This window comes from Hoplias malabaricus, chromosome 7 (assembly GCF_029633855.1).
Source record: "Hoplias malabaricus isolate fHopMal1 chromosome 7, fHopMal1.hap1, whole genome shotgun sequence".
Lineage (NCBI taxonomy): Eukaryota > Metazoa > Chordata > Actinopteri > Characiformes > Erythrinidae > Hoplias > Hoplias malabaricus.
Genome location: NC_089806.1, coordinates 4,844,545 through 4,858,933, shown reverse-complemented (window position 1 = coordinate 4,858,933; position 14,389 = coordinate 4,844,545). Strand labels below are relative to the sequence as shown.

The window sequence follows — 14,389 nt, the reverse complement described above, 5'->3', positions numbered from 1 at the left end:
AAATCAGCTAATCTCTCCCAGCGCAGATAACGCCTCACTTTGAGTCGCGGCTTCTTCAGGAGGGTTTCCTGCCTGTAATCTCTAACTGGACCGCAGAGGGGCTAGTTTACCTATTAAAGCCGTGTGTACTCTCACAGCGTTTGCACCCGGGTGTTACGTGTGAAGATAAGAGCACAACTGCAGGACACCACACACTGACATGTCAGAGGTTTCTGAACTGTTCTGTCTTCCTGTGACTAAGCTCCACTTAAACTCTGTAGCTTATTTATATTTTAAATCATGGCTAAAACAACTCATATTTCTTACTTTATGCTGCAGTTTTACAGTGAATCTGTAAGTAAAAAGTGACCCGGAACATTATAGGATCCTGTTAGCCGTGTGTCAACTTAGCTCTTAGATACTTGTTTTATATGTAATAGCTGCAATCGTGCAGAGTTTATTGAGACCCTGCTGGTGTGGGTTCCCTCTTTCATCTCTCTGGAGATGAAAACAAAGGTGATTTGAGGACTGAGAGCTCTTCTCTGCACCGACTCTTTAGCCGGCCAAACGGCATTCTAGTGACCTGCAGATACCACTGAAAACGTGATTTTTAATCCAGTTTAATCCATTTTAATCATGTAGTAGTGACAGATATCTCAACAGTGTTGGATTAAATGACTTGACCTCTCAAAAATAAACATGACAGAACAGTTCAATAAATAGGATAATTACACACATATTCCATTTTATTTATAAAAGTCTACTATGTTTCCACTCTCTGACACCTTTCTCGGATTCTACTCTATAGATTCTCTGTATATGTGCACACTTACAAAGTTTATATTGTCTAATACCTCTGTATGAAACTGTGAAACTGTCTTAAATATCAACAGTGCCATTACAGTGGATGGTGCATTTTACCTACAACTTCTATCACTACCATCGCATATCCTTTAAATCTAGCATTTCATTCTTCGTCCTGGTCGTGATGTGTCCAGAGCCTGGCCACAGAAAGTGAACTACTCACAGAAAGTGACCCATCGAATGCATCCAGCGCCCCTGGAGGTTTGTGGCAGCGACACAACTTGCAGCATCAAAGTGCTGCCATGTTATACTTCAGCGTGGCAGTAATATACTCTATTAATTTAGAAATTATACACATTTGAATCAGTTAAGATCAACCCTTAACTTCTTTTCCGTGTGTCAGATTTTTCAAGTAATAAATACATCCCCTTTGTCAACTTTTTATCCAAAGTCCACACAACTCAGAACGTGAAAAGGTAAGTAGCGTCACGGTTCTGTTACAGTCTTTGATAATCTGAAAGTAAATATCTCTTTAAATCACAGACTCACTGCCCCTGCTCTGCTCAGTCAAGCAGAAGTGAAGAATCAATAATCCCTGGTTATTTTAGGAACAGTCAGGGTGGTCCCCCAGTTGACCCCATGAAGACAGTGTTGATGGGGGGCAGGGAGGACACCATGTCCATGTCCCGCACATCCACTCCACTCTGGTGAGGCAGCAGGGCTTCCTGAGTGTGATGATACTGAGGGGCAGAGCTGTACATGCATGGAGAAACAGAGCAGGGGATGGGAGGGGCTACTGAAGACCCTACAACACACACAAAAAAACAAGAAAATCATAATGATAAAACTATATATAATTTACACAATATACACATACTTTTTGCTAACTTTCCTCCCTAGTGATTCCTCGACTCCGCTCCCGCTGTCAGTAAATCTCCCCGAATCACACACCGAGCCCCAAGCCTCAGGAGTGTAAGGATTAACAGGTGCTTTCCGCACAAACACGTGAGGCCAGCCCACTGCTTCTTTACAAACAACAACACTAAAGCAGCACCACAGAATAGCTACGTCCTCTAGACTCAGACAGTTTTCTGACTTAGACAGCCCAAACAAAACTGACTGAGTGGCCTTGTTTCACAGTGTGTGGGTTGGTGAGCTCCAGATTCACACATTAATGTGCACATGCACTGAATAGGGGATTTTTCATTATGTTTTCTTTAAGAAAATAACTCTAAACTGAAATTGAACTGAGCCCAATTTAGTAAAAAGAAAAGTGGAATAAACTCAGAATAAAATAAAAAAATATTTTAAAAAAATAGCTAGCAGTCATTTTTAATTTGGCCAAATGAAGAAAAAAAATTAATTGAACATCTAACCTGAATTTTAACTAACCCCTAGACTGCATTTGTATCTCTTTAATTCCACTCTGCCTGGAGATAACAGTGACCAGACTGTCCTTACCAGCTGTACGTGTAATTAAAGGAGGCTGCTCGGGGTAGTAAGGACCTGCTGTCTTCCTGCTTGTGTCATTTAGGATGTTGAGAGGATCGTGGACGTCAGCGTACGCAGGGACAGAACGTACTGAGCTGACACTGCTGATCACAGACACATGCTGGTCAATGAGAGAGCCCATCCTCTGACCATCCACATAGCTACTGCTCCCATAGTAGCCTGCCAGTCAGAGAGGAACAGACAGTCCAGTTATGGAATCATGTTCCTGACTAAATAACAGTGAATAAACTCTAATCTCTTTAACTTTCTCACCACTGTGTGCTGTGCTGGTGTACACTGGGCCTGAACATCCCCCTCCTACAAAGCTGTAGCCTGCTGGGTCCAGTAGCTGTACTCCTTGGGCCTCCATGGTGTGGTCGGCAGTGGAGTAGCCAGCTGAGGAAGATATTCTAGAGCTGAAAGGTCCACCAGAGCAGCTGCTATTAAAGCAGTCCTTGGTCAGTTGCTGCCCATTGAAGGTCGCGTATCTTCCAGCCTCTCCACGAGTATGATAGGCAGAAGTTGGGGTGTGGTTCGGGGGTAGGTTGGCAGGCTGATAAGCAGAGGAGTTGGGGTAGTAGTCTGAGGTGGTGTTTGGCAGGTTTTGGCACATGGTGTCATGAAAAGCCTGGCAGGTCCCGTGAGGCTGGATGGGGCATCCGCTCTGTGACCTCAGAGCCATGGGTCCTTGGTTTATCACACTGCCTCGATTAGCCATGGCTGGAGAAATCGGAGGAGTGATCAGTGGGCCACTGCTCTGGGTGTAGTCCAGTTGTCCTTGAGTAATAACAGGTTATTAATAGGTTAGACAGATAGGAGGCTACAGTGCAGACCTCAGAGGCCACCTTCAAATTAATACGTTTCTGGTTAAGACAGAAATTAAGTATACGAGTTTTTCAAAACTCTTCTCAGAGAGGAGACACATTCGGGCCCAATCTGTCTCACTTTTCACACATAAGACTCGACACTCATCAGAGTTATGGCACTGGCAAATGTCTTGTGGACAGTGATGTAGTGTGACTGTTGAAGGTTGGGCTTGAATTGTGGTATGTCATATATTGTGTGGTCAAGACGTGAGTCAAATTTTGATTTGGCTCAGATGTGGTCCACAACACACTACACTACACAACACTCTGGCGGACCTGTGGCTGAATTTAGGCAAGCAGATGGAGTCAACACCATCTTTCCAGTCCAAATGTGGACCATAAAGAAGTGCAGATATTTGGGCCACATTTAAACCAGACATTCACTGCTACTGGGTTGTTTTACACCCAAACTGCCCCCATTTATTAAACAACACCTAAAGTTGAAATTTATAGCTATTTTTCCGCAATATTCAACAGATAAACCATGGACTTAAGGCTCATTTCCGCTCCAGGTTAAATCCATACACAGATAAGCACACAGCCGTCCCTGGAACAGTCTGGGACACCTAGACAAATTCCTAAAAGAGACGAAAATTTGGTTCATTGTCAATTTCCACACGTCGCAATGTATTTAATGGCTACATAGACGTCTGTCTCCATATTTGTTGTTGTCAGAAACTTTTGACTCTGGCCTGTGTCCTCTAGTGGAGGTATTGTTCAACATCCATGCCAATGTGAAGGATGCATGGAAGTAGGTGGGAATACCATATATGTCGCTCAAGCTAAATCCCTCCTGTGTTAACGTGAGGAGCAAGTCTGGTGAGTAAAAGCCCATAGTTGTGTGCCCAGAAAGCTACTGAGGTGTGAAAAGCCTCACTTGCTCAAACGCTCCCTCACGAGTGGATATTTCCAGGCTCTGTGTGTGATTTTGACAGTTTTGGGGTGTGATCAATGAATGCTACTAGCTGATGGGCTCCTGTGTGAGTGACAGTCTGTGGGATCCAAAGCCTTCTCCAGAAGACAAAGATGCTGAAATAACAGGATCCATAGAAACCTTCACAAATGCAGAATGAAGCGAGTACAGGCCACATTTCATGTAATGCCATTGTGTTGTTGCTGTGAAGTTTGAAAATCGTATTCCTGGATTTTCATGCAGGATGAGCTCTGTGACCCACACCCATGAAATCATAACTGAGTTCCAGAAAGCATTAGTAACCAGTCATATCCGGGGTCAGCCTACAAGAACGAATCAATGGCATGAGCTGAATTTTAATAAGGTGCAGGAAAGTCAAGTGTTGATCTATTGTTCCTCAGACACTTCGCTGAGGTTTACCTGAAGTTTTTTTTTTGTTTTTTTTTGCTCACATGCCCATTATGACTTAGATTTGTTGCCATAGTCAGTGGCATTTTATTGGAATGAAAATGTTCATTTTTGTGCATAAAGGAGCTGAAGAGCCTTTAGAAAACACAGTGGATTCAAAATGCTGAGAAGATGAACACATGATATAACTGAAGTTAACGCATTTAAACATAAAATCACTGTCAGGTCGTTTAAGGTTATATTCAATTGCCCCTGTGTCCTGCAAAGGAGAATTTGTTTGTAATATATTGATTGTCCAGAAACATAAAGTACATTTTTAAGATATGGTTTGACCTTTAGAGCATTATTTGCAATAGAGAGAATACCAGGCAGTGTGAAATTGTCCAGCTCCGTCCCTTGGTACACCACCATACTGGCCCCCAGACCATGTTGATTGCCTGGCACAGTCAGATATGCGTATTCTGGATGAGTCTCATTCTTAACAGAGGAATCGACAGCTACTGTTTTACTGCGATTGGCCAAAAAGCAGGAACTTGGTGAAGCAGTGAATGTCGCTTTACTGGCATCTGAAAAGATCAAAACATGATGTTTACCCTCCTGCAAAGAGTTGTTTGGAAGAATGTATGAAAATAAAATAAGGCACAGTACCTGAGTTCCTCATGTATTTGTCCAGGAGGTTCTGGAGGTCTTGCTCTTTGTCATTGTTGAACTGTGTTTCTATTGCCAGCAAGATATATTCATCCAACAGCATCCTAATGAGGTGGAAGGAGCCTGAAGGGGACATTTGAATTAGTTGGGCACCTAGTGACACATTTATTAGATCGCAGAGCTGCCTCTTTGGATGGACAGTAATGATCACGAAATACACATGCGCCAAATGGAAGCAGAAAAATGCAGGGATGGAAGGGTACATGGGTGGAGACAAAAAGGCTGCTGAGAAAAGGAGGCCCCTTAGGAGAACTGAAATGCAAAAAGGCCTGATCTGCCCCATGCTTACATCCTCCTTTTTTCTTTTTTATAATAGCATTCACATCTTGCCTGTGTTAGGACCTGGGAAATCTTGGAATTCATGCATGAAAAAGAAGAAGAGAACTGCTCTAAATGCACAAGGCTAAAAGTGAAAGAGCTGCTACGGCTGGTGTTTGAATGCTGCTGAACGCAGAGGTGAAGGAGAGCACTTTTTACTGATCTGATGTGAAAGTACGTCAGGGGTTAAAAGACAGGCTTCTGCTGGGCTTTTGGAGCTTGTTTTTTTTTTTTTAAATACACTCTCTAATAGCTCCTCGCTCTGGCTCCTGGGGTCATGTGGTGGCCTCTCAAAGTGAAGCTGTTTGGCTTTGTGTGTGTGCTGCAGGGCAATCAAAAGCTAAAACGACTAGAACAGGCCCTTCCTAATCAGTGCACACGTGTCTCAGCGATAAAAGATTGTTTATTTAGGATGGGTCACTACATTTTACGGCACTTTGTGGTTTTGTAGCCAAACTCAAGTGAGGGCTAAAGCTGTGGGAAACGCAAAACCTTAAACTTTAAAAACAACATTTAGCAGAAGACATGTGAATGTTGAGCAGGGGGAGGTGCTGATTCTCAAGAACCCAAGTGAAACAAAACATCGACTTACCAAAGCTTGTGGCATTGTTTAAAGTCAGATTGTGCATCACGCGAGCGCCGAAAAAACTCCATTTGAGTAGAAAATCTTGTGCGCGTTTTTTCACAGAGCGGCCATTCTGTTTACTGGGCTGGACACATTGAGAAAATAAAGAGTGTTTAGTCTATCAGCTAGAGCCAGTGTGGATCTGCTTACTGTAGGTGACTGTAGATGCATTTACACCTGGTCATTTCATTATTCTGGAGCATCAGGATTTAATCCAGACAGAGATTATAAATGTAAACTGCATTTTCAGCAGATTTAAATCTGATCTTTTAAACCACTCCAGGGGATGATCTGAGATGCATTTAGCGAATCATAAACAAGTGTAAACACATACATCTTTCAAAGCCACATTCAACAACCAAAACTCCTCCGGATACCGCCAAAGCCCTTCTCAATACAACCACACGTCCAATTATGATTAAACCCATCAATGCATCAAACTTTTAGCTTAGTACAGCCATAATCTCTGGTAAAACAACGTAAACCCCTCCCAATAAGGCCAAACCCCCTCTCGGTACCACCAAACCCCTCCTAATTCCCCATCTCAAGGCAAGGCAAGGCAAGTTTATTTATAGAGCACCTTTCATACAGAAGCAATTCAAAGTGCTTTACAGAAAAAAAGAAACAAATGAATTGAATAAAATCATAAATGTCCAATATAACAATTACATAAAAAGAGTAAAATGATTAAATGATTAAAAATGAATGAAACAATTTAAAATGATACAAGAAAAGAAATAAAATAAATAAAATGCCGTTACAGAAACGTGCAGAATATTTTAAACTGAGCTGTAGCTGCTCAAACAGGAATGTTTTAAGCCTTGATTTAAAATTGTCTAAAGTCGGGGCTCTTCTAATATTCTCAGTCAGCTGGTTCCATTTATGAGCGGCATAGTAACTCAATACAACAATCCTCCCAAAAACAAACCTCATCTCTATACAAGCAAACCCCCACAACAACCATGACCTGTTTCAATAAAAGCATGAAAAATCCAAACCCTGCCAATACGACCAAAGGCCCCAATACAGCCAAACCCTTCTGAATACAAACAAACCCCTCCCAGTATAACCAAGACCTTCTCAATACAACCTACCACTTCTCAGTACAATACACCATTAAATTAATACGACCAAAACCCTCAAAACAACCAAAACCCCACCCAATGCAACCGACACCTTGCTCATTACAACCAACGCCTTCCTTTTACTCTATGTCAGAGTACACGTGACACTTGTCCAGGAAGCTATTAATGACGCTAATTTGCATAACTCGTGCCACATAGAAATCTGATGAATTTAATTCAATTAATCACAGTCGTGTTTGACCTCCAGATGTAAAGGATTCAGTCCACAGACCATTCACATAAAACCACCAGGTGTAAACAAGGTCTAAATTCCATCCCACCTTAATGACTTTCTGTTCCACCACAGAGTCCAGCCACTCAATAAACGACTCCACAGTGGCATTTTTTCTCAGGAGGTCCTTTAACTCTTGAAACACTGACAGAGAGTCATCTACGAGATGAAAAGAGGAAGCAGAATGAATGTTTTCAAACTCAGGAAAAGAAAACCGTGAAAAGACTGGTATGAAGTGTCTCACATTCAGAATAGAAATCCAAGTCCTGGTCACTGGTGTTTGAAAGGAGCGCCTGGGAGCCGATGCTGTTTAAATCTACTTGGTCAATGTCATTCACCATGGAGGTCACCACATTTTGGTCAAAAAGTGCTGGTCTTGCAATCTACAGGAAATATATATATAAATAACAGCCATTGAAAATCCTTTACTGCCTAAGAAAAAAAGACAGGTATTGCAATCTTTCCTCCTTAAAGAGTCCGTGTCCAATTTCTTCTCTTTGATATTTTTTTCTTTGAGGTCCTTTTAAAATAATTGTGTGGGCTTATGTAATGAAAAAATAGTTTCACAACACAATTTTTAAACTTCTTATAATTCCTTAGACATGAACAAGCTATTCATGGTACTGTGCCTTTAAGACTGTAAATTCATTCATTCATTCATTGTCTGTAACCCTTATCCAGTTCAGGGTCGCAGTGGGTCCAGAGCCTACCTGGAATCATTGGGCGCAAGGCGGGAACACACCCTGGAGGGGGCACCAGTACTTCACAGGGCAACACAGACACAGACACACACACACACATACCTACGGAAACTTTTGAGTCACCAATCCACCTACCAACGTGTGTTTTTGGACTGTGGGAGGAAACCGGAGCACCCAGAGGAAACCCATGCAGACACAGAGAGAACACACCACACTCCTCACAGACAGTCACCCGGAGGAAACCCACGCAGACACAGGGAGACAACACCAACTCCTCACAGACAGTCACCCGGAGCGGGAATTGAACCCATAACCTCCAGGTCCCTGGAGCTGTGTGACTGCGACACTAACCTGCTGCGCCACCTGTTGAGCCTCATTCGAAAAGGCAATCCAGGCTTAAACACTCCTTGTAACTTTAATTATCTTTAGTGGCTGAGCTCAATAGGTGAATATATGGAAGTTTGTGGCAGTGGTGGCCTAAAAGTTAGAGAAATGGGCTTTGCACTGTAAGGCCACTGGGTAGATCCTGGCAAATAGCAGAAAAATGTGAGGTGTGCTGAGTGAAGGAACAGTGATATCTCCATCCTCAACTCCCATGGCTCAAGCGCGCTTAAGCAGAACAGCTAACCCATGACTGCTCCCCAGGCTCTGGGATGGCTACCTGAACCTTCATGTGTGTGAGCTCACTGCCCCTAGTACACTAGCGTGTGTGTGTGTGTTTACTGTCACACATGGGTTAAACTTAGAACAGAAGTAGAACATCTAGTGTGATGTAGTCCATTCAAGCTCCAAGGTTAACCACACCTGACCTGTGCAAGGTGCAAGAAGGACGTTTGGCGCTTTAAAGAGGAGACAAAGCGACGGGCTATGGGCAGCTTCTTTTCTGAGAGGATTTCTGGGAGGTTTTCCAGAGAAGACACCATCCAATGCTCCCAGTGTTTCGCAAAGTTGCGTATATCTGCCAAAAGACTGGACATAACACAGCCAAATTACAAAATAGCACTTCATAGAGATTTAACGTAAAACAAATCTTATAAACTGACCGGTGCATTGCTAAGTAGTGATGTCATAATGATTTATTTCTTACACATTAAGATGAAACAAACCTTTCAGGCATATCCTGCATTGTGGCAGGAATCAGAACATCAGTGAGTACCTGAGGAAAACAAACAGAATCTCCTTAGCACTTTTTCTAAACTCTGTCTCATAAACTTCTCCAAACAGAGACACATTTCACACACCTTGTACAGGATGGAGTCACACACACAGAAGATGTCCACGATCACAGGATTCTCCAGCAGTGGCAGGAGGTGGTCAGGCATGCCTTGCCAGAAATGGAGCAAAAAATTCTGAATCTGAAAAATATTTATGATCAGAACTTTCAGCTCTTTGACATTTTTCAATTTTAATTTATGCTCAAGTCTAATCTTTTCAGAATCATAATCATTATTTCACCAAGAATGTTACAGCATTGTTCTCTGAAGAAAAAATTGGGTGCGAAGTGAAAAATGCTCAAAAGAGGAGGAACTGAGGAAGTATAAAACGGCAGATGGCTACAGCAGGATGTCTTACACCTCACTTCATTCTCGGGGTTTCAGTGTAGCACTCTTCACCGCAAAATTCAAACTTTGTTTTAAGGACATTTTTAGATCTTTTTTCATAATAATAATAATAATAATAATAATAATTTCAATCTGTGGTTGGTTGATTCCGGGAATACAGAACCCCAAGATATCAATTCAGTTTTATCTTTTCTTTCTTCCCCCTTTATTTTTTACATAACTTGAAAACTGATGCTGTGCTCCACAAAGTGTGAAACCTTCATGAAGATAGGACCAATAGAAATGTTTCAAAATAAAATGCTTCAAAATGTTGCCCTCTCCTGTAAAGTTGGAGTTTTTATTTTTATATTTGTTTCTGACAGTGATGGTGGACTGTCTCAATAAGTGACGTATACACTGTCAGAAAAACTGTCACTGTGGTGGTACCCTCATAGGAACATATTCTATATCAAAATTGTGTTGATTTCATATGCCCCCTTTCATTTCTGGAGATTTACATATAGTATATATGTATATTTAAATATACTATTTACAACATTTAAAAAAATATTAATAATATATAAAGAGCAAAAATAAACAGATGAAATTGCAGGTAGATACAGGTGAAAGGAGCTAAAGGAGATAAATGAATGTGTGACATATAACCAATGACTGAGCAGTGTATATATATATATATATATATATATATATATACTCTAACATTATTTAATTATCAATTTTATTGTTGTTATTATTTGTTAAATTTTTTAGGAAATTTCACGAATATCAAATGTACTATAAAATGGTAAATATTCAATATTCAAACGGGACGTTACCTCTTCAAAGTTGACACTGATAGCGTTGTCCAGAATGCACTGGCAGTGGGTTTTGTACATCATTATCAGAGTGTCCACCTGAACAAAAAATGCATTAGAGGGAAACTAATCCTGTATAGGATCCTGTATAGTATGTAACTAAAATAACAGTGAACAAACCTTTTCTTTGGAGATGGAGTCATCAAGTACTAAATGCTGTGCGCTAGGGAATTCTGGGAGTAATGTTCCTGTTTTGGAACTAAGTGAATATTTCCTCGTAAAACCACCCTGTGAACAAAATACATCATTGCTGTCAAATGAAATGATATGTATATACGAAATAGTAACTTTACAGGAGAAGGAAAAAACCCTTAACCTTAATCTTAACCTTCTTTCAATGGAATAAATGTAAACAACACACACACACACACACACACACATATATATATATAATTGATTCCATATATAATAGTCACTTTCATTTTCCAAACATATATATCAGCAACTTACCTCATTTTTGAGTTTGCTCCCAGAGAATCTGTTTTAAAAAATGCACAAATTTTCCTAAATCAGTTTTATTTTATCTTTTGAGTGTTATGATTTCTTTAACCATAACTATAGGAATATAAAGATTTTTGAAGCTTTTACCTTGTCAGACCTTTCCCTGAGTAAACCGAGTGGTAGTAAGCGCTGCTCTCCTTGATCCCTATTCCGTAGTAGTGATATCTGGAGAAAAGGAAAAGCTGCTGAAAAGCACTGAAAAATGTTAAACCCTCCAGCTGATGAAAGAATTAATAACTGCTTTATCTTTAAAATAAAATGTCCTACTTTGAATGGCCTCTGGTGCCAAGCCTCCGGGTTGTTAGGAGGGGAAATTTCTGCCTTATGGTCTACAGAAAATAAACATTCAGTTTTTCATAGTTATTTATTTATATCGTTTGTATTCATAATCATCACGTTATTGTCTTGTAAATTTCTACAAAAATTTTGCTTACCTTTCCAAAAGTGGCAGCACAAGCAGGATCTAATTTCTCCTTCCGACAGAAGTCCAGATAATGAGCGTAAAGAATGCACCGAGGTAGGCACACTCCTTCACACACTATGTAATTTTCTTCAAGCCTAAAATTAAATTACCATAGTTGAAGTTTATTTTTCATATTTCAGCAGTTAAAATGTAAATAAAATCAGAATGGTTCCGTTCTAAATAAAAAACCTTGTGGTGCTGGATCCAGACGTACATCACAGAGTGTTATTACATGATCTTTTTATTACATGACCTTTTTATTACATCACAGAGTGTTATTACATAAATCCTCTGTCTAAGGAATGATATGTTGTGTTATGACAGTTTTACAGAAAGTTTTTGGCCTAAAGCTTATGTATTTTTAAATCCATCCATGGTTGAAAAGTTTATGCATGGTGTTTTGAGGCGCAGTGTTTAATCCCATCGATTTGCCATTATCAGCCTTATATATAAAACTCGGAAGAGGTGAAGTTCACTCATAGAAGTAGCTTCTAAATAAAACATATATTTTTGTGGCACACATCACAATCACTCTAGGTTCCTATCATCACCACTGTACAGAAATCCAAGACGGTATGCTTCTACATTGACACACGCCCGATCAAACTGCTCTGCATGACTTTCATCTGACCATTTGAATTAGTCCGTGTGTTTAAATTTGATATGATAATAAGGCTAAAATAATTCTACTATGATCTCATGGAAATCTGATTGGTTTGATAATGAATAAGTACCACTGCAGTGTTAGCTGAGTCTGCTTTTTCTTGTCTTTAATGATTTGGCTGATGCTCTTCTTTGCGACCGTTTGCTTGACAGTGAAATTCTTTGAAAATTCGAGGTGGTCTATGTCATCTTCAGAGGATAAGGTCCCATTGCTTTCCTCAGCCTCTGTTAAAGAAAAGGTTATTCATTATAAACCGTGATTTATTTGTCTCATTCGCATCTAAATAACAAAATAATAATATATCCTCACACTGGGCAGCATTTAAAAATACTTCCTTTAATAATTTTACTTTAAATTACTTTCTTTTTTAAATAATTTCCTCAGCAGGAATTAATAATTATAGCAAAATATCTCAATATAAGTGGAATAAAAAGTATTTTTCATGAGATGTAAACTAAAACATATTATTTTATTTATATTTATATTTCTCTCTACTCCTTGGTCCTGCATCCTTAATACGTGGAAAACCGAGTTCAAAACGACACGACTAGCCCCACCTGATTTAATTCCCGAATCCTCCTCCTCCTCTTCAAACGTGTCTTTGAAAAACATGTTTCCCCTGAGATCTTGCTGCTCACCAGTGTGAGCTGGGTCGTGAACCTCGGTGCTGAAAGTCCTCGTTGGCTGCGCTGGCTGGAGCTGATGAAACGTGTTATTCCTCACAGGACTTCCACAGATCCTTTTCATTGGCATGTTAGAGGGATAATTCAAAGGGAAGAAATGCAAACAAACAATAAAACAAATCCTCTCCCTCAGCTGGAGATGAACACAATGAAATGCCTTGAGAAAGACACCCCCCTCATCCAAAATATGGGTCCAGTTTGATGCAGGGATCCATTCCAGTAAAGATGTGAATATCAGGTGGTGTATGAAAAATACTGCTAAGATAATTAAATAGCATATGTCTTCTTCTGTTCGCTGAATTTCTCAAAAACACATTTGTTCTATTTCCAGAGAGACTCCTTTGAAACAGGTTATACCGTCCAGGCTTAATTAAAGCTGTGCTGTGTCTGAAAGTGTACGTCACAGAGGTGAGTGCCTTGGGGGCATTTATCTTATTTACAGAAGACTGGCAGTAGATTCTGTGTATTAATGATTAACCTGAGGGGCCATCATCTCCTTCAAACCTGGAGCTGTGGCCTTTCAAATAGACTACAGCCCCATCCAGAGCCTTCTAAAAGCTAGGCCTGATGCTATGGTTCCAAACGCAACCGTAAAAGAAAAGAAAGTTGATTTTATTTGTTAATGCGAGAGCCTACAGCTGGTGAACAGCACTGAATGGAAAAAGTCTTAAGATGCACAGAATTGCCAGATAAGGTCCACTGAGCTTTTAGATGTATTCATTTTACATTGCCATTTTATCAGATACCTGACCACACATATTTTAGGTTACATTTACAGTTACACACACTAACGTAGCTCCGCCCCTTTCTTAGCTCCACTCTTATCTATCCGTGGAAACATACCACCATTGCTGACCAGCCTTAAAGTAAACATTGCAATAAACATATTGCAGAAAAAAAGATAAATTATGATTCTTTCATTCTTTTTTCTCTCTTTGATTTGCCTATATTTAATCACTGTTAATTATGTAGAAAAGGCCTCAGGACCCTCACAGGATACTCAAGCTATGCCTGATGCACTCCTACCAGTATCAACACACACCACAACCACGCCTGTGTCACTGCAGCACTGAGAGTGATCTACCACCCAAACCATACCTGCTCTGTGGGGGTCCTAACCAATTAAGGGACAGCGTGAAAACGGCCTGACGAACTATATACACAAAAGCAGACTACAGTCTGTAGTTGGATAACTGTAAAGTGCTCTTGTATGGTCAGTGGAGCTGAGAGAATGCACAATGAGTGGGTAATTTTAATAATTTTGGTTGATCGGTGTACTTTTCAGGCAAAAAAAAAAGCGGGATTCTGATTTAAGGAACCGAATCGATGAGTCGATCCAATGACTCGACTCGTGACCGTTAACGACAGTTTCTTTGGACAATAACTCGTGAGTGTTTCTAAAACTCTGTAATAATATCGAGTAAATAGCCACTATTTTACAAGAGTTGAGCATTAAAGTAACCTGTAGGGTTTTACTACAGGACGACGACGTG

At 40.3% G+C, this 14,389-nt stretch overlaps 1 protein-coding gene across 1 annotated transcript; it reads right to left on the bottom strand.

Annotated features, from left to right (window-relative positions):
- Positions 1-666: 666 nt before the first annotated feature.
- rfx6 (regulatory factor X, 6) lies at positions 667-14,114 on the bottom strand. The gene is made up of 19 exons (XM_066676675.1): positions 12,771-14,114; positions 12,284-12,437; positions 11,521-11,644; positions 11,354-11,415; positions 11,174-11,251; positions 11,036-11,063; positions 10,706-10,813; positions 10,547-10,624; positions 9,411-9,524; positions 9,276-9,325; positions 8,979-9,138; positions 7,713-7,851; positions 7,518-7,627; positions 6,080-6,197; positions 5,110-5,232; positions 4,827-5,027; positions 2,548-3,051; positions 2,245-2,454; positions 667-1,588 (listed from the first exon to the last, which is right to left on the bottom strand). The coding sequence occupies exons 1-19, from the start codon at positions 12,964-12,966 to the stop codon at positions 1,398-1,400; spliced, it is 2,748 nt and encodes a 915-aa protein (XP_066532772.1). The 5' UTR covers positions 12,967-14,114; the 3' UTR covers positions 667-1,397.
- Positions 14,115-14,389: the final 275 nt, after the last annotated feature.